Raw genomic sequence first — 25,081 nt, 5'->3', positions numbered from 1 at the left:
GTATGACATCACCATCGCTCCCAAAATAAGCCTGCCCCATCACTGTATGACATCACAATCCCTCCCAAAATAAGCCTGCCCCATCACTGTATGACATCACCCCTCCCAAAATAAGCCTGCCCCATCACTGTATGACATCACCACCCCTCCCAAAATAAGCCTGCCCCATCACTGTATGACATCACAACCCCTCCCAAAATAAGCCTGCCCCATCACTGTATGCCATCACCCCTCCCAAAATAAGCCTGCCCCATCACTGTACGACATCACCACCCATCCCAAAATAAGCCTGCCCCATCACTGTATGACATCAACACCCTCCCAAAATAAGCCTGCCCCATCACTGTATGACATCATCCCCCTCCCAAAATAAGCCTGCCCCATCACTGTATTACATCACCCCTCCCAAAATAAGCCTGCCCCATCACTGTATGATATCACAATCCCTCCCAAAATAAGCCTGCCCCATCACTGTATGACATCACAATCCCTCCCAAAATAAGCCTGCCCCATCATTGTATGACATCACCCCTCCCAAAATAAGCCTGCCCCATCACTGTATGACATCACCACCCCTCCCAAAATAAGCCTGCCCCATCACTGTATGACATCACAACCGCTCCCAAAATAAGCCTGCCCCATCACTGTATGACATCACCCCTCCCAAAATAAGCCTGCCCCATCACTGTATGATATCACAATCCCTCCCAAAATAAGCCTGCCCCATCACTGTATGACATCACAATCCCTCCCAAAATAAGCCTGCCCCATCACTGTATGACATCACAATCCCTCCCAAAATAAGCCTGCCCCATCACTGTATGACATCACCACCCCTCCCAAAATAAGCCTGCCCCATCACTGTATGACATCACAACCGCTCCCAAAATAAGCCTGCCCCATCACTGTATGACATCACCCCTCCCAAAATAAGCCTGCCCCATCACTGTATGACATCACAACCCCTCCCAAAATAAGCCTGCCCCATCACTGTATGACATCACCACCCCTCCCAAAATAAGCCTGCCCCATCACTGTATAACATCACCACCCCTCCCAAAATAAGCCTGCCCCATCACTGTATGACATCACCACCCCTCCCAAAATAAGCCTGCCCCATCACTGTATGACATCACCCCTCCCAAAATAAGCCTGCCCCATCACTGTATGACATCACCACCCTCCCAAAATAAGCCTGCCCCATCACTGTATGACATCACCCCTCCCAAAATAAGCCTGCCCCATCACTGTATGACATCACCACCCATCCCAAAATAAGCCTGCCCCATCACTGTATGACATCACCACCCTCCCAAAATAAGCCAGTGCAGCGCCCCAGAGTTCTGGTCGTTGCAGTACTGTGGCTTCGCCGCTAAGGGGAGCCATGGTACGTTCGATGGCACCGAAGGAGTTCCTCCAATCAGGTATCACAGACACCAATATGTTTCACAGCTGGGCCTCCGGGGGGAGCTAAGGGTGCTATTCATTAGGCCACTCCCCACCATAGTGGGTAAACTGGGGGTCAGGCAGGAAGTTAGAAGAGAACGCTGACGGGATTGAACGGAGCAACACCCTGTGGCAGGGGGTGTTGTGAAGGGAGAGACTGTAGGGTCTCTGCCAGGGGTGGGATCCTGGCAGAGGCTTGGCATTGAAAGAACGTAACGGGTCCGCGCAGGCTCCTGGAAGCGGCGGGACTCAAGAAAGGATTAGAAGCGAGATAGATTGTGCTGAGTGAGAAACGAGATCAAGCAGAAGGAGAATACCAGCAGGGGTTGTGCTGAAAGAGGCAGCACCCTGCTGAGGCGCAATACCGGTGGCCGGATCGCCGAGGGAGTGGATTAGAATACAGCTTCAAGCCATACTCCAAACAGCGGCAGGACAGTCGGTCTTAGGCGGGCTGTCTACCACATATCACCTATGAAGTCTTGGGGGGCAATTGCGGGAGAGGGGCGACTCTAGGGTCCCGGAAGAACTCCAGGCCTACCTGACAAACGGGTGCCATTCCAACCTGAATACAGGGAAGGGGTGGATTACAGAGGAACATCAAATCGAGTTGTGAGGGAACTTAAGAAACAGACACAACCGTTGTGGGGTTACTTTCCGTAAGCACAGCAGGGAAGTACTACAACACATAGCGCTAGAAGGAAGGCACAGATTTCCACCTGAGAGGAGAACTCTGGAGGTGCCATTGGACCGGCCGGACTTGCGTAGCCTGGTGAACCGTGTTCCGGACTGAGGACTCAGAGATCTCCAGTAAAGAGGTAAAGAGACTGCAACCTGGTGTCCTCGTTATTTGCTGCGACTTACACCCCACAACCGCTACACTACCCCACCGCTACCATTACTACCACCTATTTCACCGGACGTCCCCCACTGACGGACAGGGCCACGGACCGGGTCTAGCCACCGTGACAACCCCGAGACTGAGAACTAGAGGCCCGGCTCCGGGTACCCCTCGGCCCTGCGGCGGTGTGGGGGCGTGCCGCAAACTTGGCGTCACGAACAGGATCTACTTAAGCCTGAAGAATCAGGTCATGTGTGCCTAGAGACTGTGATTTGTTGTGCTTGGACTGTACTTTATTGTAAGACTGTGCTGCGCCATTAGCCGCCAAAAGTTCCCGCCAAAAGGCGCCGCCATTGCTACACCCAAGGGGAAGGAGGGCGTGTTATGGGCGGAGACTCCCAGTGTGGCGCGAGAAATGGCTACCGCCCCCTGCACTTCGGGCTGCAGAGGAATGACCTGCCCCAAAGCAGAAGAGAAACACCCCTTGATATGCAACGGCGGGAAGCGGGTGACGGAGAAGCCCGACCTCGGAGAAATGGCGGAGCTAGGTGCATGCACTGCCACCGACTATCAGGCAGCAATGATGAACGGCGAGTGCCTGAGCGAGGAAGAAGCGGTTCAGGCCTGCCTTTCTTCACCGGAGATGGACCGGAGGCCTGCGGATCCGACAGCGGAGTTACGTCCACCAATCCCGACCTCGAAGTTAGAGGAGGAGGAACCACAGCCAGCGGAGCCGAATCCGAGCATCCCATTGGAGGAGCCCCGGTCCGGGCTGCAGCAGACTCCAGCGTCCTCGTTAACGGACCAGAGCGACACCGATGGAACCACATTAGACGCAGGTATGGCCGACGTCCCTGCTCCCCTCCGCGAGCCCGCTTCCATGACCCACCTCTATCGCAGTAGGGAGCGACTTATCACGGCAGGGCTAATGGTGCTATCCCCCGATGACCTGGGGAGGATGGTGCCACCGTTGTCGACTGGAGTGGGGGAGCCTGTGGATGTGAGCTTAGATGGAGTAGTTCTTCGGTGGGACACCCCCTGGTTTAGAGCAGATGGATCCCGGGAGAACGGGTCCACTCTTGCGGTGCTTACATGGGAACAATATAGACAGTGCTTGATTCTGCAGTGGAAAGGACGGAAAGGAGCTGAGTCGATGGGCTCATCGAAAGTACAACAACCCCCCCCGGCATGGGATGACAGAGACGCGACAAGGCGGGGCACTGTGTTGGCCTACCATGCAAGAAGAGGGTGGGGCCTCATACACGAGCCAGGATTGGATACTGACGTTTTTGTTGCGCACTGTAACGTGAGGGCTCCCTGCTGTGGCCGAAGTGGAGAACCATTGCAAAAGGGGGATTCGGTGACCTACAGCCGCCACCAGAACCCGCTCGGGTGGTATGCACGGAATGTTCGGCGGTGTATGTCTGGAGCCGCGACTCTTACCGCCTCGGACCTGGTCCCAGGAGCACCCGAACTTGTCACCATCGCAACGGTACGCCTAGTAGCAGCCCCGGAATTGGCCAGTCGGGTTCATTTGCATGTTCGAACCGCGGACGCTGGCACCACGGTGGCTGGGGGGCAGGAGCCCGAGCCGCCTGAAGAAGAATAAACCTCGATACCATGAAAATGTAAATAGTTACTATTTGTTCTTTTGAGTTGCTGCTAAACCCGCCCAGGGTTAATGGATCCCTCTGTTAACCCGGGATCCTCTTTGTTTGTTTTCCTTTTCTGAAGTTGTTGCACAAAAGTTACACAAACTGCAGAAATCATGGACTGTGCATGATTCGAACTTCCTTTGTAAATAGTTTGCACCTTCTTAAAGGTGCACCCTACTGGTTTTAGCCAAAGACACTTTGCGAAGATATTTGCCCTATTGGTTTGAGCCAAAGACACTTTGTGAAGATACCTTTCCTACCGGTTCTAGTTAAAGACACTTTGCGAAGATACCATGCCGGGACCTTTGCATGGGCTGGTAGGCTGAGAAGACGAGCTACCTTAGAAAGACTTGGTCTCCTCTTAAAGGGGATGTGAGAAACTGAGCTTGAGAGAGATACTGTTGCAGAACAGTAATGCCATAATGATGCTTTGAAAAGAAATGTAACTGTTTTACATGCTAAGTTATATGTGTTGAATTTGTTGAAATGTGAAATCTAAATAATGTTTTGCAGAAAGAAAAGATGCAGAGAGCCCGTAGGGGTAGAGTAGAGGTCTGCATAGTTGAAAGTAAGGAAGTAATGATGAAGGTGAGGATAGAAGGTCAACCCTGCGTCCCCATAGAAAGTTACTTTGTTACTAAGGACAGAAGGCGAACCCGTAGGGGTTAGAGAGTGAGTCCTTAAAGGAGCCGAGTAGAGCGGGCTCAGAGTTCTTTAAACAAAAGGAATGTTATGTCTATACTATGTATAGTAGCGAAAGGCAGTAGGCCCTGGCTGAACGGGGCGGTCCTGTAAAAGAAAGGAGAGGCAGTAGGTCTGGTGCCATAGGGACAGGCGGTCCTGCAGGTTCAAAGTAGGAGAATGTGAAGTTACCTTACCCTGTAATGTGATTATAGGAAGGCCTTTGGTAAACTAAGAGTGTATGTTTCTTAAAGGCAATGTTAATTTATTGTTCCAGAATTTGCACTAAGTAGAATACCCGGTTGGGTAACAGGAGTTATGCATAGCCTGTAATTTATAATGTTGACCATGTTTGTAACGTTAAAAGTGTCCTCACCTCCCATAAAGGGAAGCCTGTTCAAGTATACTTATTGTTTTGCACTCAACAAAATTGTATGTCTGTTTGCTAATCTGTATTGTTGTTTTTCTTCCCAGTCCCGGAGTACTGTGTTTAACCAGGGGGGAGTGCAGCGCCCCAGAGTTCTGGTCGTTGCAGTACTGTGGCTTCGCCGCTAAGGGGAGCCATGGTACGTTCGATGGCACCGAAGGAGTTCCTCCAATCAGGTATCACAGACACCAATATGTTTCACAGCTGGGCCTCCGGGGGGAGCTAAGGGTGCTATTCATTAGGCCACTCCCCACCATAGTTGGTAAACTGGGGGTCAGGCAGGAAGTTAGAAGAGAACGCTGACGGGATTGAACGGAGCAACACCCTGTGGCAGGGGGTGTTGTGAAGGGAGAGACTGTAGGGTCTCTGCCAGGGGTGGGATCCTGGCAGAGGCTTGGCATTGAAAGAACGTAACGGGTCCGCGCAGGCTCCTGGAAGCGGCGGGACTCAAGAAAGGATTAGAAGCGAGATAGATTGTGCTGAGTGAGAAACGAGATCAAGCAGAAGGAGAATACCAGCAGGGGTTGTGCTGAAAGAGGCAGCACCCTGCTGAGGCGCAATACCGGTGGCCGGAACGCCGAGGGAGTGGATTAGAATACAGCTTCAAGCCATACTCCAAACAGCGGCAGGACAGTCGGTCTTAGGCGGGCTGTCTACCACATATCACCTATGAAGTCTTGGGGGGCAATTGCGGGAGAGGGGCGACTCTAGGGTCCCGGAAGAACTCCAGGCCTACCTGACAAACGGGTGCCATTCCAACCTGAATACAGGGAAGGGGTGGATTACAGAGGAACATCAAATCGAGTTGTGAGGGAACTTAAGAAACAGACACAACCGTTGTGGGGTTACTTTCCGTAAGCACAGCAGGGAAGTACTACAACACATAGCGCTAGAAGGAAGGCACAGATTTCCACCTGAGAGGAGAACTCTGGAGGTGCCATTGGACCGGCCGGACTTGCGTAGCCTGGTGAACCGTGTTCCGGACTGAGGACTCAGAGATCTCCAGTAAAGAGGTAAAGAGACTGCAACCTGGTGTCCTCGTTATTTGCTGCGACTTACACCCCACAACCGCTACACTACCCCACCGCTACCATTACTACCACCTATTTCACCGGACGTCCCCCACTGACGGACAGGGCCACGGACCGGGTCTAGCCACCGTGACAACCCCGAGACTGAGAACTAGAGGCCCGGCTCCGGGTACCCCTCGGCCCTGCGGCGGTGTGGGGGCGTGCCGCACCTGCCCCATCACTGTATGACATCACCCCTCCCAAAATAAGCCTGCCCCATCACTGTATGACATCACCACCCCTCCCAAAATAAGCCTGCCCCATCACTGTATGACATCACCACCCCTCCCAAAATAAGCCTGCCCCATCACTGTATGACATCACAACCCCTCCCAAAATAAGCCTGCCTCATCACTGTATGACATCACCCCTCCCAAAATAAGCCTGCCCCATCACTGTATGACATCACCACCCTCCCAAAATAAGCCTGCCCCATCACTGTATGACATCACCACCCCTCCCAAAATAAGCCTGCCCCATCACTGTATGACATCACCACCCCTCCCAAAATAAACCTGCCCCATCACTGTATGACATCACCCCTCCCAAAATAAGCCTGCCCCATCACTGTATGACATCACCACCCATCCCAAAATAAGCCTGCCCCATCACTGTATGACATCACCACCCTCACAAAATAAGCCTGCCCCATCACTGTATGACATCACCCCTCCCAAAATAAGCCTGCCCCATCACTGTATGACATCACCACCCATCCCAAAATAAGCCTGCCCCATCACTGTATGACATCACCCCTCCCAAAGTAAGCCTGCCCCATCACTGTATGACATCACCCCTCCCAAAATAAGCCTGCCCCATCACTGTATGACATCACCCCTCCCAAAATAAGCCTGCCCCATCACTGTATGACATCACCACCCATCCCAAAATAAGCCTGCCCCATCACTGTATGACATCACCACCCCTCCCAAAATAAGCCTGCATCATCACTGTATGACATCACCACCCCTCCCAAAATAAGCCTGCCCCATCACTGTATGACATCACCACCCCTCCCAAAATAAGCCTGCCCCATCACTGTATGACATCACCCCTCCCAAAATAAGCCTGCCCCATCACTGTATGACATCACCACCCATCCCAAAATAAGCCTGCCCCATCACTGTATGACATCACCCCTCCCAAAATAAGCCTGCCCCATCACTGTATGACATCACCCCTCCCAAAATAAGCCTGCCCCATCACTGTATGACATCACCACCCCTCCCAAAATAAGCCTGCCCCATCACTGTATGACATCACCACCCCTCCCAAAATAAGCCTGCCCCATCACTGTATGACATCACCACCCCTCCCAAAATAAGCCTGCCCCATCACTGTATGACATCACCACCCCTCCCAAAATAAGCCTGCCCCATCACTGTATGACATCACCCCTCCCAAAATAAGCCTGCCCCATCACTGTATGACATCACCACCCATCCCAAAATAAGCCTGCCCCATCACTGTATGACATCACCCCTCCCAAAATAAGCCTGCCCCATCACTGTATGACATCACCCCTCCCAAAATAAGCCTGCCCCATCACTGTATGACATCACCACCCCTCCCAAAATAAGCCTGCCCCATCACTGTATGACATCACCACCCTTCCCAAAATAAGCCTGCCCCATCACTGTATGACATCACCCCTCCCAAAATAAGCCTGCCCCATCACTGTATGACATCACAACCCCTCCCAAAATAAGCCTGCCCCATCACTGTATGACATCACCCCTCCCAAAATAAGCCTGCCCCATCACTGTATGACATCACCCCTCCCAAAATAAGCCTGCCCCATCACTGTATGACATCACCCCCAGTATTATAAGTGGCACATGGAAGGTTGGGACCTTGTTTTGGATTTTGCACCTCTGAGAGAAATAGTTTGTGATATTTGCTAGGAAATTTGTATTTCAGATCTTTTACGCCGTCATGTCCAGTCCTTGCTCCCCGACACTTCCTGCTATTATAGGGTCACCACGAAAAGCTTTATTTAATGAAAAGGAAACACTTGACGTCATTAAGTAAAACCTCCGTTTAATCCGTTTAATTTCCTGTCACACATTAAACCTGTAAATGAAGATCTGGAGAGAAGGAAAACTCGGAACAGATGAGTTATACAATGTTTGCTCTACATCACAAATATGAGACACTTCCGAGATCACAGATTGTCATGTCTTTCTGTGAGGTCCGAGGGGAATCTTCATCAGTCTCCAAATAACAGGAGCTCATACACTGAACTCATTAAAAAGTAGACAAAATGTATTCTGAAGTCTAGAACTCAGAGATTTCATAAAGAACGGAACAGAATGCGGAAAAAGGAATTCTGAACTTATACAGAACACATAGAGAACGTAAGAACTTAACAGGACTGATACTGACCTCACGTAGACTTCATCCTGAATACATGGAGTCTACTGAATCTAACAGAGCTCACAGAGGTTTCATATACAACTTATACTGAACTCATAGAAAATGATACAGGACTCAAACTAAACACGTAAAATAAGTATACACAACTACCCTGAACTCAAACCAAACTCATACTGAACCCATTGGTACAAACTGTTTCTATGTATCTACTGTATATAGGGGCGAAATCAGTCCTTGGACAGGAGGAGGGGGTGAATTTCATTACACCCTCCTAGCATCTATGCCCAAATGACCGGTTATTTTTGACAAGGAGGGAAAACTTTTTAAAGATGGTCAAACACTACCTGGACAACAAAACCAGCGTATTCCCTGTCGTAGCTGTTTTCATTGTGACCCAATGTCAGTACGCCAGATCACCAGTGAGAGCCAAATCAGGTAGTTACGCCCATTATTTTACAAGCGCGCTTGGAGATAAAAGTGACTTGCTCACAGGATATGTGTGAGGTGCCTTTTTGTCTCCAAGCGCGCTTGTAAAATAATGGGCGTAACTACCTGATTTGGCTCTCACTGGTGATCTGGCGTACTGACATTGGGTCAGAATGAAAACAGCTACGACAGTTTTGGGAAAAGAGCTGACATTCTAAGTCTTTTAAAAATTGACTGGTAAAATGGACATAAAGAAGTTGGAAGTTAGGTATAGTTGGGAAATGAGAATATTAATTAAATGCAGGCAGCTCCTTTTTGACGCAATGGACCCTGCAGTGCCAATGATGATGTCTATTGTGCTTGGGACAGATTGGACAGGTAATTAGGACAGGAAAGGCATTTTAAGTTTTGAAATGAAATGAAGTGAATATTTAACATCTTAGCTATTTGTTCCCCCAGACTTGGTGTCTCCGAAAGAACATTATGAATATCGGAGTTTGTATAGATCCAAAATTGATTTGACATACATTTTCAGATTCAGGCTAATAGGAGAAGAATATGCATGTTTTCTCATGACTGTGACACCTGCTTATAAGCCCCAAATCAATAGTGGCCAGACAACTCACACCAGCCATATCACGATTACTATCTATGGAAAGGCAAAGTAACAATAACAAAACATGGCAGCGATTTTGAACTTCTGTAATTGTCAGGAGAGAAGATATTGTTAATGTTGGGACTTTCATAAAATCCTGAAGGGCTAAGGACATCCACAACCCGACTCACGTGAAGTCATCAAGGAAGTTGTGTGGATGTAGCTCAGGTGCTGATAAAAGATCAAGACAAATTATGATCTGGATTCCTCTTGAGAGATACACATCGGTGTATGCATGAGTCCAGTTCACTGAATGTCTCCAATCGAAGTGCTCTCCTTCGCTAAGCTGAATAATCTCTGTGATTGGTATAGTACGTATCTTTTGTTAATCCTGTTTTATGTTAAGTAATTGTATATGCTGTATTGTTTTGTCCCCATTGTTAAAACTTTTGTATCTATATATATAATTGTCTAAGGGTTTGTTTGTCTGTAACCGAAATCCCGCATCACTGATTGGTCGCAAACAATCAGCGTTCATAAATAAACTACATACATATACTAGAACAAGAATAACATGAAGGACAGTCTGTGAGGGAGAGAATAACATGGAGGACAGTCTGTGAGGGAGAGAATAACATGGAAGACAGTCTGTGAGGGAGAGAATAACATGGAGGACAGTCTGTGAGGGAGAGAATAACATGGAGGACAGTGTGTGAGGGAGAGAATAACATGGAGGACAGTCTGTGAGGAAGAGAATAACATGGAGGACAGTCTGTGAGGGAGAGAATAACATGGAGGACAGTCTGTGAGGGAGAGAATAACACGGAGGACAGTCTGTGTGGGAGAGAATAACATGGAGGACAGTCTGTGAGCGAGAGAATAGCATGGAGGACAGTGTGTGTTTGAGAGAATAACATGGAGGACAATCTGTGAGGGAGAGAATAACATGGAGGACAGTCTGTGAGGGAGAGAATAATATGGAGGACAGTCTGTGAGGGAGAGAATAACATGGAGGACAGTCTGTGAGGGAGAGAATAACATGGAGGACAGTCTGTGATGGAGAGAATAACATGGAGGACAGTCTGTGAGGGAGAGAATAACATGGATGACAGTCTGTGAGGGAGAGAATAACATGGAGGACAGTCTGTGAGGGAGAGAATAACATGGAGGACAGTCTGTGTGGGAGAGAACAACATGGAGGACAGTGTGTGAGGGAGAGAACAACATGGAGGACAGTGTGTAAGGGAGAGAATAACATTTTTCCCCGTTTTTAAGTTTATCATATCGTAAAATAAATGGTGTCTTTGAAAACTATAAGTCATCCTGTAGAAAACAAGCTGTCATACAGTGATAGATGACTAATAAAGTTTTGACTCTTAAAATAAAGACAGGAGAAAAACAATGGCAGTGTGTCCAATGGGTTAAAACATAAATGTAAGCACCAATGTTTATATGAATACTAGATGGTGGCCCGATTCTAACGCAACAGGTATCTACTATATAATCGTCTAATTCTGTCTATTTGTCTATAACGGAAATCCCGCGTTGCTGATTGGTCTCGCCAGCTGCCTGCGACCAATCAGCGACAGGCGCAGTCCAGCCGCGAATTGGCGTGGGATTTGAACCACGCTTCGCTGATTGGTAGCGGCCGGCCGGGCGCAACCAATCAGCGATATTGGCTCGGGATTTAAACCCCGCTGCGCTGATTGGTTGCGCCCGGACGGAGGCGACCAATCAGCGATATTGGCGCGGGACTTAAACATCGCTTCACTGATTGGTCATGCCTGGCCGGGCATGACCAATCAGCGACAGGTGCAGTTCGGCCATGAATTGGCGCAGGATTTGAACCACACTTTGCTGATTGGTAGCGGCTGGCCAGGCGCGAACAATCAGCGCAGTGGGGTTTAAATCTCGAGCCAATATCGCTGATTGGTCATGGCCGGCCGGGCTCGACCAATCAGCGATATTGGTTGAGATTTAAACCCCGCTGCGCTGATTGTTCGCGCCCGGCCGGCCACGACCAATCAGTGATATTGGCGCGGGATTTAAACACCGTTTCACTGATAATGTATGTATATATTTTACCCGGAAAATTCTGTGTATTCATTGCAATATTCTTAAATCTTCATAAATAAACTACATACATATTGTAGAATACCCGATGCGTTAGAATCGGGCCACCATCTAGTATTGTTCCTATCGTTCTGGAATAAATATGAAATTTAATCATTCTTTTCCTTTTGTTCTGTAAATCGCACTTGAAAGCCATATGCAACCAAAACCAGGCATCCAGTCAGCCTGTAAACATTAAAAAAAGGACCGGTTATGGCAATGAGCAGTTCTTGGGTTATCGTGTAGCTGGCATTAAGGCTGTGTGCACACACTGCTGATTTTTCGCGTTTTTTTCGCGTTTTTTCCCGATAAAAACGCTATAAAACCACGAAAAAACAGCATACAATATGCATCCCATCATTTAGAATGAATTCCGCAATTTATGTGCACATGCTGCGTTTTTTTTCCGTGAAAAAAACCAATCGCGGTAAAAAACGCAGCATGTTCATTAATTTTCCGTTTTTTTTGCGGATTTCCCACTATAAAATGCATTGGGAAATGTCCGGAAAAAAACGAACCAAAAACGCGGCAAAAACGCATCAAAACCGCGGCAAAAACGTGGCAAAACCGCATGCAGATTTCTTGCAGATTTCTTGCAGAAAATTTCAGGTTTTTCTCAGGAATTTTCTGCATGAAATCCTGACGTGTGCACATAGCCTTAATGTAACAAGGGTATAGATACAAAACCCTTACGTGGGAGTCGGAGGTGTATATACCATACGGTCATTGTTAGTTTCCCAATAACCGGCCCTAGTGGAAACAGCCACAGCCTCCTCCATTAATCGTCGATTGCGCAATTGGATGATAGGAGGCAGCAGAGGGCTGTTTGTGACAAAAAGATAACAGTGGGTGGATCTGCGCGACCTCCCAGGTTGCAATCCTTGACAACCTGGTATTACTGACAAGGAGGGAAAAGTATTAAAAGATGGTCAAGCAATACCTGGCAGACAAAATCAGCATACTCCCTAATTCCTCTGCAACCTTCAGCTATTGTGTCTCAAAGTTGGACACCTGGCGTGAGCTATCTCTCTACATCTTGGAGGTGTTCTGCTGCCTTTCCGCTAGCATCTTGTATGAGTGGGTTTTTAGTATCAGCGGGGGTAGTCATAACAGTCAGGCACTTTCGCCTGTCAACAGAAAGTGCTGAAAGGCTCATTCTGATAATAATAAACAAAGTCTGGATTAGACCCAAGTTGTCCACACCACCAGATGACAACTACACTTGGTTCACAATATTTGAATGAGGTCCTACAGTTGGAGCCTTCAAGGGTGTATGAATAATCAAAAAATGTTGGGCTAATATTGCGGTGCAGGCACTAGGCCCAAATTCCTAATCAAAATTGTGTGGGCTAATATTGTTGTGCAGGAACCAGGCTACATTTCATAATCAAAATCGTTTGGGCTAATATTGTTGTGCAGGCACACTATCTTAGCAAATAAATACTAATAGTTAATTTAGTGACAGGTCACTGACAGGTCCTGGCCTAAGGTTGTGAAACAGCTGGTTAAAAGAGAGGAAGGGTACATCCAACATGAGTGGGAAAATGCGAGGTCGTGGTGGAAGGAGGACTTGGTGTTCGATGTGTACATGGGTTAGGTGTTAATGTTATTAAACGTTCTACTGAACAAACACCGTCTCGCCCTATCCAAAGACAACTGACAACTTCTGTTACTGGAGGAGCTACTTGACTCCCTTACTTTGGAAGCCACACAGCAGTCCGCATTGTAGATGAGGTCCAGAAAGATCATGTGCTCCAGTGGATGGCAAAAGCAGCTTCAAGTGTCCTCTCCTGCTCTTCCTCTATCTCAAAATCACACCCAGTACAGTCCTCAGAGGTGGCACCCCAAGCACTCTTGCTTTCCCCCCGCGTCGCAACTCTGAGAGAACAGAGAGAATGACGATGAGGTTGTAGATCTCACTTGGTGTAAACCCAGAGGCACGCAGCTGAGTAGCTCAGCAGAGGAGGTGGAGGAAGAGGAAGAAGAGGAGGTTATGTTGTGGCTTGCCACACAGACATGGAGTGATGCAACCATGACAAGCATTGGATCCTCAGCCCCAACTCTGGCTGTGGCCAGCAGCAGTTGCGAGTCTGCATTTTGCAGGGGCCGCAAGGGTTGCCTAGACTGGGCCTTTTTTGAGACTCCAAAGGATGACCCAACTTACATTATCTGCCAACTTTGCGAAAAACTACTCTGTAAAGGCAAAAATTGCAATAAATTGACTACTACATGCATAAACCAGCACATGGACTATCAACATGAGTTAGTCTGGGAATCTCACTGCACAAAAATGCGGACTAGCGGGCCTTGCCAACGACTGGCCGTCCCATCAACCCCATCTGCTGCTTCCTCCTCTGTCACCATGGCAAGTGTTCTCACACAGGTCTTCATCCACTTGTTGAGCCCCTACAGTTGGGTTGAGTGAGAGCCCGTCGGCTCTTACAGAAGTGGAGATGCCTGCTGTTTTGGTTTCACTGAGCACAACACATCTTTCTCAATCCACCATTACATCTCCACCTGCACCTCACTCACAGTCCAGCAGTTTGTTGTGTTCACGCTACTCCACCCTCTCTCAGCACTGCAGCCATCCCATGGTCCCGCAATTGTGGTCACATAAAAGAATGTTTCCTCCTACACATGCCAAAGCTAGGAGCTTGAACTCCACCATCTTCAATCTGTTGGCCATGGAAATTCTGTCTTTCCACCTGGTGGATACAGATGGTTTCCGAAAGTTGATGGCTGTCGCAGTCCCCAGTACCAGTTGCCCAATCGCCATTACTTCTCTAAGAAAGCTGTGCCATCCGCTACACCAGCATGTTGCAGACAACATGACCCATTGCCAGGGTGCATTTCACCACTGACAACTGGATGAGCAAACATGAGTAGGGCCGTTACATCTCACTGACTGGGCGACTCTGGTGGCTGTGGAGTCAGGCGGTCAAGGGGCTGCTCCACAAGTATTTGAATCCAAAGGGCTTGCGGACAAACCTCTGTATCTAACACTCCTCCACTGCTTCTGACTCCTCCACCTCATCTATGGCCTCCACCTGTGTGCTCAACGAGACACACATTCCATCAGTGCAGAGAATCCCCCCACCTCCTCCATGGCTCACCGCAATCAGGCAGTGTATAAATTAATATGCCTTGGAGATCACAGTCATACAGCTCAAGAGTTGTGGACAGCTCTCCAGGCTGAGTTTGAACAGTGGCTGTCTCCACTGAACCTGGAGCCGGTGAAGAATGTGTGCGATAACGGTGTGAACTTGGTAGCGGCCCTACCCTGGGGTAGCCTCACACAGCACATGCATGGCTCATGTCCTCAACCTGGTGGTACAGCAATTTATCTGCCACTATCCTGGCCTAGTGAGCTGCTGCAGAAAGCACGGTTGCTGTCTGCTCACTTCCGTCATTCGAACCCTGAGGATCATAGACTTGCATTGCTACAGAGGTCTTTCGGCCTAATGGTTAATCAATTGATATGCAATGTGCCAAAAAGGAAGAATTCCACTCTGCACATGCTGCCGTGACTGTGGCAGCAGTGAAAGGCCCTGGTGCAGTATGTCCAATTGAATAGCCTGGGCCAACACAGTGCAAACGTGGTGCAAATCATGCTTGCGGAGTGGGCACAGATGAAGGACCTTTGCACCCTTCTGCATAGTTTAGATCACTATTTCGGTGATCTACATGCTGAAGTACACTTTGAATAGTCTGTGTGAGGAGATGGTGGTCCAAGAAGAAGAGATATAAGCATAGGAGGATGCGGGAGGGATAACAATATCTCTAAGTTCCAGACTGTCGTCACACAGGCAGGTGCCATAAGAGGGTGCATTACAGTAAATGAAGGGGGCTCATGGTACCAGACAAACTGTTCGTGAAGGTGCAGGATCCAAGGAGCAAATGGAGGAGGAATAGGTGATGGGAGCGCAACAGTCAGAAGATGAAGAGGATAATGATCCCCTCTCTGTTGTCCGTGGTTGGCGGGAGGGGATGGAGGACGTAAGCTTGAGTGTTACCCTGCCAGCAACACGCCATGGACTTGGACCTTATGGAAGCATGCGACACATGAGCGCCTTCTTGCTGCACTATCTGTAACATGATGCCCATATTGATAGGATTAGAAATAGTGCTGGCTACTGGGTTGCCACTCTATTAGATCCACGGTACAAGAAAAAACTTTGCCAGATGCTTTCCTCCCTGCAAAGGGACGTGTGCATGCTAGAGTATCGAAACACACTGGTAGACAATCTTAATCTTCCCCAAAACAGCAGTGAGGCACACAGTGTGCATTACAGTTATAGACTCTCATCCCCAGAAATGGTGAGTCGTCAACGCAAAAAACATTAGCAGCAGCAACGTAAGTGGAATAAGGAATTTCTGTGAGTCATTTCACACAATTTTTTTTCAGACCAACTCGAGCATCAACAAAACAGAGAACAAGTCTGACACATTGTGAACAACTGGAAAGGATGGTGCAGGAGTATCTCAAACTCAATATCAATGTCATCGGGGGGAATTTGGACCCTTTTGCATTTCGGTCTTCAAAAATTAAAGAGTGGCCTGAGCTTGCCTGTCACGCCTTAGAGGTTTTGTCATGCCTGGTAGCGATTGTTCTCTCATAACATGTCTTCAGTGCTGCTGTTGGTGTCCTGATGGATAAGCGCATCCAGCTGTATACCGCCTAACTTTTGTCAAGATCAACAAGTCATGGATCTCGAATGACTTTTCCACCGCAGTCGCAGACTGGGCAGACTAGGCAATGATGTTGTTTTTAGTGTGACGCATTGATCTCGCGTTATTGCAGTCTGTGATACCTTTGTCGTGGCTTCTGTGCCTTGTGTTACTACTGCTGCTGATGTTACAAACAATTTTTTGAAATGTGGAGACTCCAAGTTTGGTCTCCATCTGGTGGGATGCCAGTAGTAGAAGGTGTGTCAGAGGCCTATTATACTATTTGTACTTTGGGGAAATTGATGCCACTTTAGTGGTGTGTGGCAATATTTTTTTGAAATGTTTGGACTCCATGTTGGGTCTCCTTCATGTGTATTACCTGTGGCAGTAGGGCTCCCAGATCGTCAGGCCTGCACTTACTTTCGGTCAACTACCTGCGTTACTATCCTTTTATTTTTGTTGACATTTGTGCCACCTGAGTGTGGCTGAGCAGGTTGAGCTGTTGCATGAGGTATCAGGGCTCCCAGCACAGGAGGCCTACACCGATCCCTCACCCACCTCGCCTTAATTGAAACTTAAATTCAAAGCTGTAAATGGTGGCCCAGACCCTGATACCTCATGCATGGACCATGGCTGACTGCTGATGTGCCATTATCAAATTTCTACTGTGGGTCAATTGATGCCACTTTTCCTGTTGTTTGCCCCTAATGTTTGAAAATGTTTGGACTCCAAGTTGGGTCTCCTTCAGGTGTGTTGCCTGAATTTGGCAGGGTTCTCAGAACACCAGGCCTACACCTGTCCCTCATCCACCTGTTACTGATCAATATTTCAGCTAGAAATGCTGCTCCAAGCCCTCTCCCAGGCCTCCATGCTGCGCAGTTATACTATTTGTACTCCGGTTCAATTGATGCCACTTTTCCTGGTGTCTGCCCCTAACTAGAGCTGTTTTGGCAGCTTTTGGGCCCCCCTGAAGTTGTTGTCTATGCGTTTGATTTAGCCCCGATTGAATTCAATTGGGTTCGGATATGTTCGGTGAACATCGGGAAGTTTGCCGATCATAACCGAATCTTAAAAGGTTCGCTTATCGCTAATCTCTAATACTGACCGGACACTAGAGTCACACTGTACTTAGCTTATACTAAACTTACACAGAAGTTATACTAAGCTTAAATATAACTCACATTGAACTCGTGAGACTTGATGTAGATGAGAGGAAGGTGGAGCGAGTAGCTAGAGGAGCTAGAGGCAGAGCTCTTCCTCCACCCCACCTCCTCCCGACAATCTAGAATATTATTAGGGTGTACCTGTAATCTCCTGTCTCATTAATGTATAAATATGTCTTCACTGAATACAGATTTTATTCATGAATTGAGAATTTTGAAAATAAACAGTTCTAGAGGAGATAGAAGTGGATTTCTCTGATAAGATAAAGTATGTGACAAAGTTTCTTTTTGATTGATTGATTTATTAAAAAAATATTAAAAACAGTGGTGACTCTTTACATGTCAAATCATATACCCTCATATTTTAAGTCCCTTTTTTTTAGTAACTTTGCTTTTCTACATGCTTTTAATTGTCTTCAATAAAGAATTTGTGATTAAGTGACATAAAGTTAAAATATACTTATACTGAAGTTATAAAGAACTTATACTGAAGTTATAAAGAACTTATACTGAAGTTATAAAGGACTTATAATGAAGTTATACAAAACTTATACTGAAGTTATAAAGAACTTACTGTATACTGAAGTTATGCAAAACGTATACTGAAGTTATAAAGAACTTGTACTGAAGGCATAAAGAACTTGTACGGTGGCATGTGTCACGCTGTGAAGGTCTTCGATAAGAAAGGGGCCTCAAACTGTCCCTGGAACTTAGATCCTAACTATCCCTGTCTTGGGGATACTCTCGAAGGTAGGGAGGCCAGAGTCTCCGACCTTACTATGCTCCTGTTAAACCCTGATCTGTCCCCTCCCCCCAATCCATAAGATACGGGACAGAAATGTAAAGTAAACCAGACACTAAGACAAACAAGGATAATACAAAGCAACAAACACTCACCAAAGGTAGAGAGGAATATAGGAAGGGATAGGAATGTACTAACCAAATGGGAATAGGACAATAAGGAAAGCATACACCCAAAAACCGCATGCAACAATCTCCATTAGCAACAACAATCACCAATTCAGCACAGTGTCTCAAAGGAGCTAGGAAGCAATGGTTTAACTGGCAAGGAAGAGAAGGTCTGACCAGGTTTTATAGGGAGAGGAAATGACTTGACCAGAAGCAGCTGAAAATGAAGCTGCAAGTTTCTGATCAGCATAGAATGGGTTGTTAACCTCTTCAGCACCAAAGGAAACCAAATCCATATAATATGGGACACAAACACACAGTCTAAATGGAAGATCTGTGATTCACAATATGTAGTGATCTTCTAATCCCAGATCTCCCAGGAGGACATGACACATGGTGGCTCAGTGATTAGCACTTTTGCTTTGCAGCGCTGGGGTTCTGGGTTCAAATCCCATGAAGGACAACATCTGTGAGGAGTTTGTAGGTTCTCCCCGTGTTTGTGTGGGTTTCCTCTGTCTGGGCTCGGTTTTTGATGGCGTCTAACAAGAACATCCTCTGCAGGCTCCTTCATGGATTTTGACAGCAGTTGTGAATTGTGGTGGCAGATCGTCAAGTTTCAAGCTGTCTGCTCTCTAGTTAATTAAGTTATGATTGAGATGAGTGGGTAATTAACTCTTCATTACAGTTTGTATCACCTAGTCTAGAAGATTTCCTTTCAAAGCCAATCCCAACCTTTCTTCCTTACAAGTTGCCCCATGCAGACTCCTTGATGTACAGCCGGCAGGGATGTTGGCTGTCACTTATTATTACCAGGAGATCTCACTCTTTCACACCTAATTAACTTTGTCTATGACAAACTGGAAAGACTCTCTGGTGGGAACGGGCAGACATGGTGTCGGAGAGAACCCCGGGATTGGGATTGACCAAGTAATTTCAGTAATGAAATGCTGAGTAATATATCGGAGATTCATCACAGATGGATTCATAGGTTTCTTCATCTACACAGTAAATGATTTAGAAGACACCAATAAGACAATTGTTGAATTCCGAAAATAACTTTCGTTATGGTTCCCGAATCTAAGCCAAGTACACAATAAAAATGTTTGTTATGGACTCAATTATGAATCCAAAAAATAAAAATTAAAAACCACTGAAGCTCGTTCTGTGTGTAGATAAATTAATTAGCGAGTAGATTACAATATCTGGAAGAGCAAACGTTTACGATGTATTTCCTCGTTAGCGTAGAGATGCTAAAATACAGAAGGCGAGATAATTGCACCTGAGGAAGCTGGGATGTCTCCAGTCCACACCAGGGACTTCACATGGCGATGGAAATGCAATACTTCTATGTAATACCTAGAATCATCTCATGCCAACACCATCCGCGGATATACAGTATCTGTGATCGGGGGACATAGCTGCTACTGTGGGTTAAAGCAACAGAATTTTTGGCTTTGAGAAACCACAAAAATGTAATATTATATGAATCCCAATTGTGGATTTATCATAGTTGTTTGGTGCGTCTAGGATGGTGAAGGTATGCTCGGAAATATGGCGGTTGTATTACTCCACTAGTAAATTATACTCATGACTTTGTACCCATGTTCCATGGATACAATTAGCTATCCTCCTCTCACCTGACCAGGAGGAGGAGGGGCGATGGGTCCAGATTCCAGGACAATCAACTAGATAGAGAGATAGATAGATAATAGATAGATAATAGATAGATAATAGATTGATAATAGATAGATGATAGATAGATACTAGATAATACAGATAGATAATAGATTGATAACAGAGATAGATAGATAGATAGATAGATAGATAGATAGATAGATAGATAGATAGATAGATAGATAACAGATAGATAGATAGATGATAGATATATGATAGATAGATAGATAGATAGATAGATAGAAGATAGATAGATAATAGATAGAAAGATAAATAAAAGATACTTAGATAATAGATAGATAATAGATAGATAATAGATGTGTTTGTAATAAAATTCATGACTATAAACTCTTGTGTATCATGTTCTGAGCAGCCATCAGAGGAGTATGTGATGGGAATGAATCTGCTCACTAGCGCCCCCCCTCCTCTGCTGGTAGCACGGGCTCAGCAGCTTCCAGGTTAATGGTTTTCACAGTTCCATACATTGTCACAAGGTCTTATTTGGGGTTGTCAGGTAACTGATTCTATACAACCAATATTTAGGTGGTCAGATGTAGGCAGAACTAAACCCATATCACAGATGGGTCCAGGTGACCAGGTTGCCCTTTTCTCTGTTTTGGGGCTGGATTATTGAGCAGATGTCTGCAGGTACTCACCAGGGTGTTGAAGTTGTCGTGTTGGTATAGGTGCTTGTTGCAGGTGACGCAGTCATTCTGGCAGTCGCAGAGCACGTGGGAAAGTACCGACAGCAGCATTATACTCCACAAGAGAGCCTTCATTGTGTTGGTGCGGAGGAGCTGGAAGAGGAAAGCGGATGCCATGTTTAGTCATTGGCTATATGGCCCCTGGTATACAGTCACATGCCAGGGTGAGTTCAGACTAGCAAAGAGCCCTCATATATGGACCCCATGTCCTCCATCATGAGCCACCACCCTATTACCATGCTCAAGTTTGATCCAGTTTCTCTAAGGCATCCCAATCCACCATAGGATTGAGCACTAGTCCCGTCCTGTTAAGGTGGAATCTTCAGTCAGTACAGATTTTCCCATTATTGGGATAGGGATGACAATTGGTGCTCGTAATGTTTTACAGAGAACTGTAACTGCTGTTACAGGTCGACTTGTAGTAGAATGTCTGTGTCTGCCTCTAGCCCCTCCTCCTTTGTCTGCCTCTAGCCCCTCCTCCTTTCTCTGTCTGCCTCTAGCCCCTCCTCCTTTCTCTGTCTGCCTCTAGCCCCTCCTCCTTTGTCTGCCTCTAGCCCCTCCTCCTTTGTCTGCCTCTAGCCCCTCCTCCTTTCTCTGTCTGCCTCTAGCCCCTCCTCCTTTGTCTGCCTCTAGCCCCTCCTCCTTTGTCTGTCTGCCTCTAGCCCCTCCTCCTTTGTCTGCCTCCAGCCCCTCCTCCTTTGTCTGTCTGCCTCTAGCCCCTCCTCCTTTGTCTGCCTCTAGCCCCTCCTCCTTTCTCTGTCTGCCTCTAGCCCCTCCTCCTTTCTCTGTCTGCCTCTAGCCCCTCCTCCTTTGTCTGCCTCTAGTCCCTCCTCCTTTGTCTGCCTCTAGCCCCTCCTCCTTTGTCTGTCTGCCTCTAGCCCCTCCTCCTTTCTCTGTCTGCCTCTAGCCCCTCCTCCTTTCTCTGTCTGCCTCTAGCCCCTCCTCCTTTGTCTGCCTCTAGCCCCTCCTCCTTTGTCTGTCTGCCTCTAGCCCCTCCTCCTTTCTCTGTCTGCCTCTAGCCCCTCCTCCTTTCTCTGTCTGCCTCTAGCCCCTCCTCCTTTGTCTGCCTCTAGCCCCTCCTCCTTTGTCTGTCTGCCTCTAGCCCCTCCTCCTTTCTCTGTCTGCCTCTAGCCCCTCCTCCTTTGTCTGCCTCTAGCCCCTCCTCCTTTGTCTGTCTGCCTCTAGCCCCTCCTCCTTTGTCTGTGTCTTAGTCTAGCTCCTCCTCCTCTTTGTGCGTCTCCATCTAGCCCCTCCTCCCCTATTTGTGGCTTTAGCCCTTACAATTCTGTTGGCCACCAGCGTTCCCTCCTCTGTGTTCCTCTAGCCCCTCCTCCTGTATCTATGTCTGCCTGTAGCCCCTCCTCCACTGTCTGTCTGCCTGTAGCTCCTCCTCCTGTGTCTATGTCTGCCTGTAGCCCCTCCTCCTGTCTGTGTTGGCCTCTAGCCCCTCCTCCTCTGTCTGTGTTGGCATCTTGGTCCTCCCTCTTCCATAGAATTTTATGAGCACCAACTATCACCTCCCATCTAGAGATGAGCGTATATGTTCAGCTCCCTCCTTATTCGGCTAGCTATAGCGCTTACCGAATAAGCTGCAGAGGGAACCCGGATACCTGGAGCGCGCCGGCTGAGCAGCTGTTCGGCTCCGCAGCTGCATGTGTCACGGCTGTTTCACTGTCACAACACATGCATTCAGAGCCCAACAAACAGGATCTCCATGCATGTGCTGTGACCGTCACACAGCCGTGACACATGCAGCTGCGGAGCCGAACATCTGCTCAGCCGGCGCGCTCCAGGTATCCGGGTTCCCTCTGCAGCTTATTCAGTATTGGGTAACATATAAAGTGATTAAGTTGATGTATGGGGTTAATATAGAGTGACTAGATTTACAGCAACCTCTTCACTTTACATTAACCCCATACAGCAACTTAATCACTTTATGTTAACTCCATGCAGCAATCTAGTCATTCTATATTAACCCGATACAGCAACTTAATCACTTTATGTTAACTCCATGCAGCAACCTACTCACTATATACACTGCTCAAAAAAATATAGGGAACACTTAAACAACATAATATAACTCCAAGTAAATCAGACTTCTGTGAAATCAAACTGTCCACTTAGGCAGCAACACTGATTGACAATCAATTTCACATGCTGTTGTGCAAATGGAATAGACGACAGATGGAAATTATTGGCAATTATCAAGACACCCTCAATAAAGGAGTGGTTCCGCAGGTGGGGACCACAGACCACATCTCAGCACCAATGCTTTCTGGCTGATGTTTTGGTCACTTTTGAATGTTGGTTGTGCTTTCACACTCGTGGTAGCATGAGACGGACTCTACAACCCACACAAGTGGCTCAGGTAGTGCAGCTCATCCAGGATGGTACATCAATGCGAGCTGTGGCAAGGTTTGCTGTGTCTGTCAGCCTAGTGTCTAGAGGCTGGAGGCGCTACCAGGAGACAGGCCAGTACACCAGGAGACATGGAGGGGGCCGTAGGAGGGCAACAACCCAGCAGCAGGACCGCTACCTCAACCTTTTTGCAAGGGAGATTAGGAGGAGCACTGCCAGAGCCCTGCAAAATGACCTCCAGCAGGCCACAAATGTGCATGTGTCTGCACAAACGGTTAGAAACTGACTCCATGAGGATGGTCTGAGTGCCCGACGTCCACAGATGAGGGTTGTGCTTACAGCCCAACACCGTGCAGGACGCTTGGCATCTGCCACAGAACACCAGGATTGGCAAATTCGCCACTGGCACCCTGTGTTCTTCACAGATGAAAGCAGGTTCACACTGAGAACATGTGACAGACCTGACAGAGTCTGGAGACGCCGTGGAGAGCGATCTGCTGCCTGCAACATCGTTCAGCATGACCGGTTGGCAGTGGGTCACTAATGGTGTGGGGTGGCATTTATTTGGAGGGCCGCGCAGCCCTCCATGTGCTCGCCAGAGGTAGCCTGACTGCCATTAGGTACCGAGATGAGATCCTCAGACCCCTTGTGAGACCATATGCTGGTGCGGTTGGCCCTGGGTTCCTCCTAATGCAGGACAATGTTAGACCTCATGTGGCTAGAGTGTGTCAGCAGTTCCTGCAAGATGAAGGCATTGAAGCTATGGACTGGCCCGCCCGTTCCCCAGACCTGAATCCGATTGAACACATCTGGTACATCATGTCTCGCACCATCCACTGACGTAACGTTGCACCACAGACTGTCCAGGAGTTGGCGGATGCTTTAGTCCAGGTCTGGGAGGAGATCCCTCAGGAGACCATCCGCCGCCTCATCAGGAGCATGCCCAGGCGTTGTAGGGAGATCATACAGGCACGTGGAGGTCACACACACTACTGAGCATCTTTTCCTTGTCATGAGGCATTTCCACTGAAGTTGGATCAGCCTGTAATTTGATTTTCCACTTTGATTTTGAGCATCATTCCAACTCCAGACCTCTTTGGGATATTAGTTGTGATTTACATTGATAATTGTTATGTTTTATTGTTCTGGACACATTCCACTATGCAATGAATAAAAATTTTCAACTGGAATATTTCCGTGACATCTAGGAAGTGGGATTTTAGTGTTCCCTTTATTTTTTTTGAGCAGTGTATTTAACCCCATACAGCAATCTATTCACTATATATTTAACCCCATACATCCACCTATTCATCCTTTGTACTCTGCCCTTGTAACTGACAGGCGCAGATAAATTTTATTCCCTTATATTACAGATTTGCTTGTTTATTATCTCAGCTACAATGCTGCATAGAAATGTGCAGACGGCGGGGGATTGTTAGCCGTCTGCTGCTAGGACTGTGCTGGTCGGGAGAACGGCCACTAAACACAACATCTTGCCTTCAAGGGGACATAAGTGATTGGAAGAAGTGGCTCATTTACATAGAAATAACATACAGGAGAGACATATTGCTTCTATGAATTCTAAATGAGATCATTAATGTTAATTTGCATAGACTGAAATGAGGCTGTCACTCGGGGGATCACGACGTTAGGGCGACTTGTGATAAATGGTCGCAGCGAGATATTACAGCATAGTAACTGCTAGGAAAGCCCAATGTGGGAATTTCACTGCCGTCATTAAACTTGCCCTCTGTAATTCAAACTCTCTCAAGCCCATATGGTGCATATGGTACAGGACGTAACTCAGGATCAGTAATATAATGTATGTACACAGTGACTGCACCAGCAGAATAGTGAGTGCAGCTCTGGAGTATATTACAGGATGTAACTCAGGATCAGTAATGTAATGTATGTACACAGTGACTGCACCAGCAGAATAGTGAGTGCAGCTCTGGGGTATAATACAGGACGTAACTCAG

The 25,081-nt window shown here is 47.4% G+C and overlaps 1 protein-coding gene across 4 annotated transcripts in view; it reads right to left on the bottom strand.

The window, feature by feature from the left end:
- PNOC (prepronociceptin) overlaps window positions 1–25,081 on the bottom strand; it is a 247,641-nt gene that overhangs the window by 127,931 nt on the left and 94,629 nt on the right. For 3 of the 4 annotated variants that reach the window (XM_077291745.1, XM_077291744.1, XM_077291746.1), the window contains exon 2: window positions 20,697–20,837. In XM_077291745.1, the coding sequence (XP_077147860.1) occupies window positions 20,697–20,819 (123 nt within the window). In that variant the 5' untranslated portion in view covers window positions 20,820–20,837. Of the gene's footprint in view, window positions 1–20,696; window positions 20,838–20,980; window positions 21,204–25,081 lie in introns of those variants that run through there. The other variant, XM_077291743.1, reaches the window with a different exon arrangement.

The sequence above is a fragment of the Ranitomeya variabilis genome, chromosome 2, assembly GCF_051348905.1.
Source record: "Ranitomeya variabilis isolate aRanVar5 chromosome 2, aRanVar5.hap1, whole genome shotgun sequence".
NCBI lineage: Eukaryota > Metazoa > Chordata > Amphibia > Anura > Dendrobatidae > Ranitomeya > Ranitomeya variabilis.
This window is presented reverse-complemented; position numbering and strand designations above follow the sequence as displayed.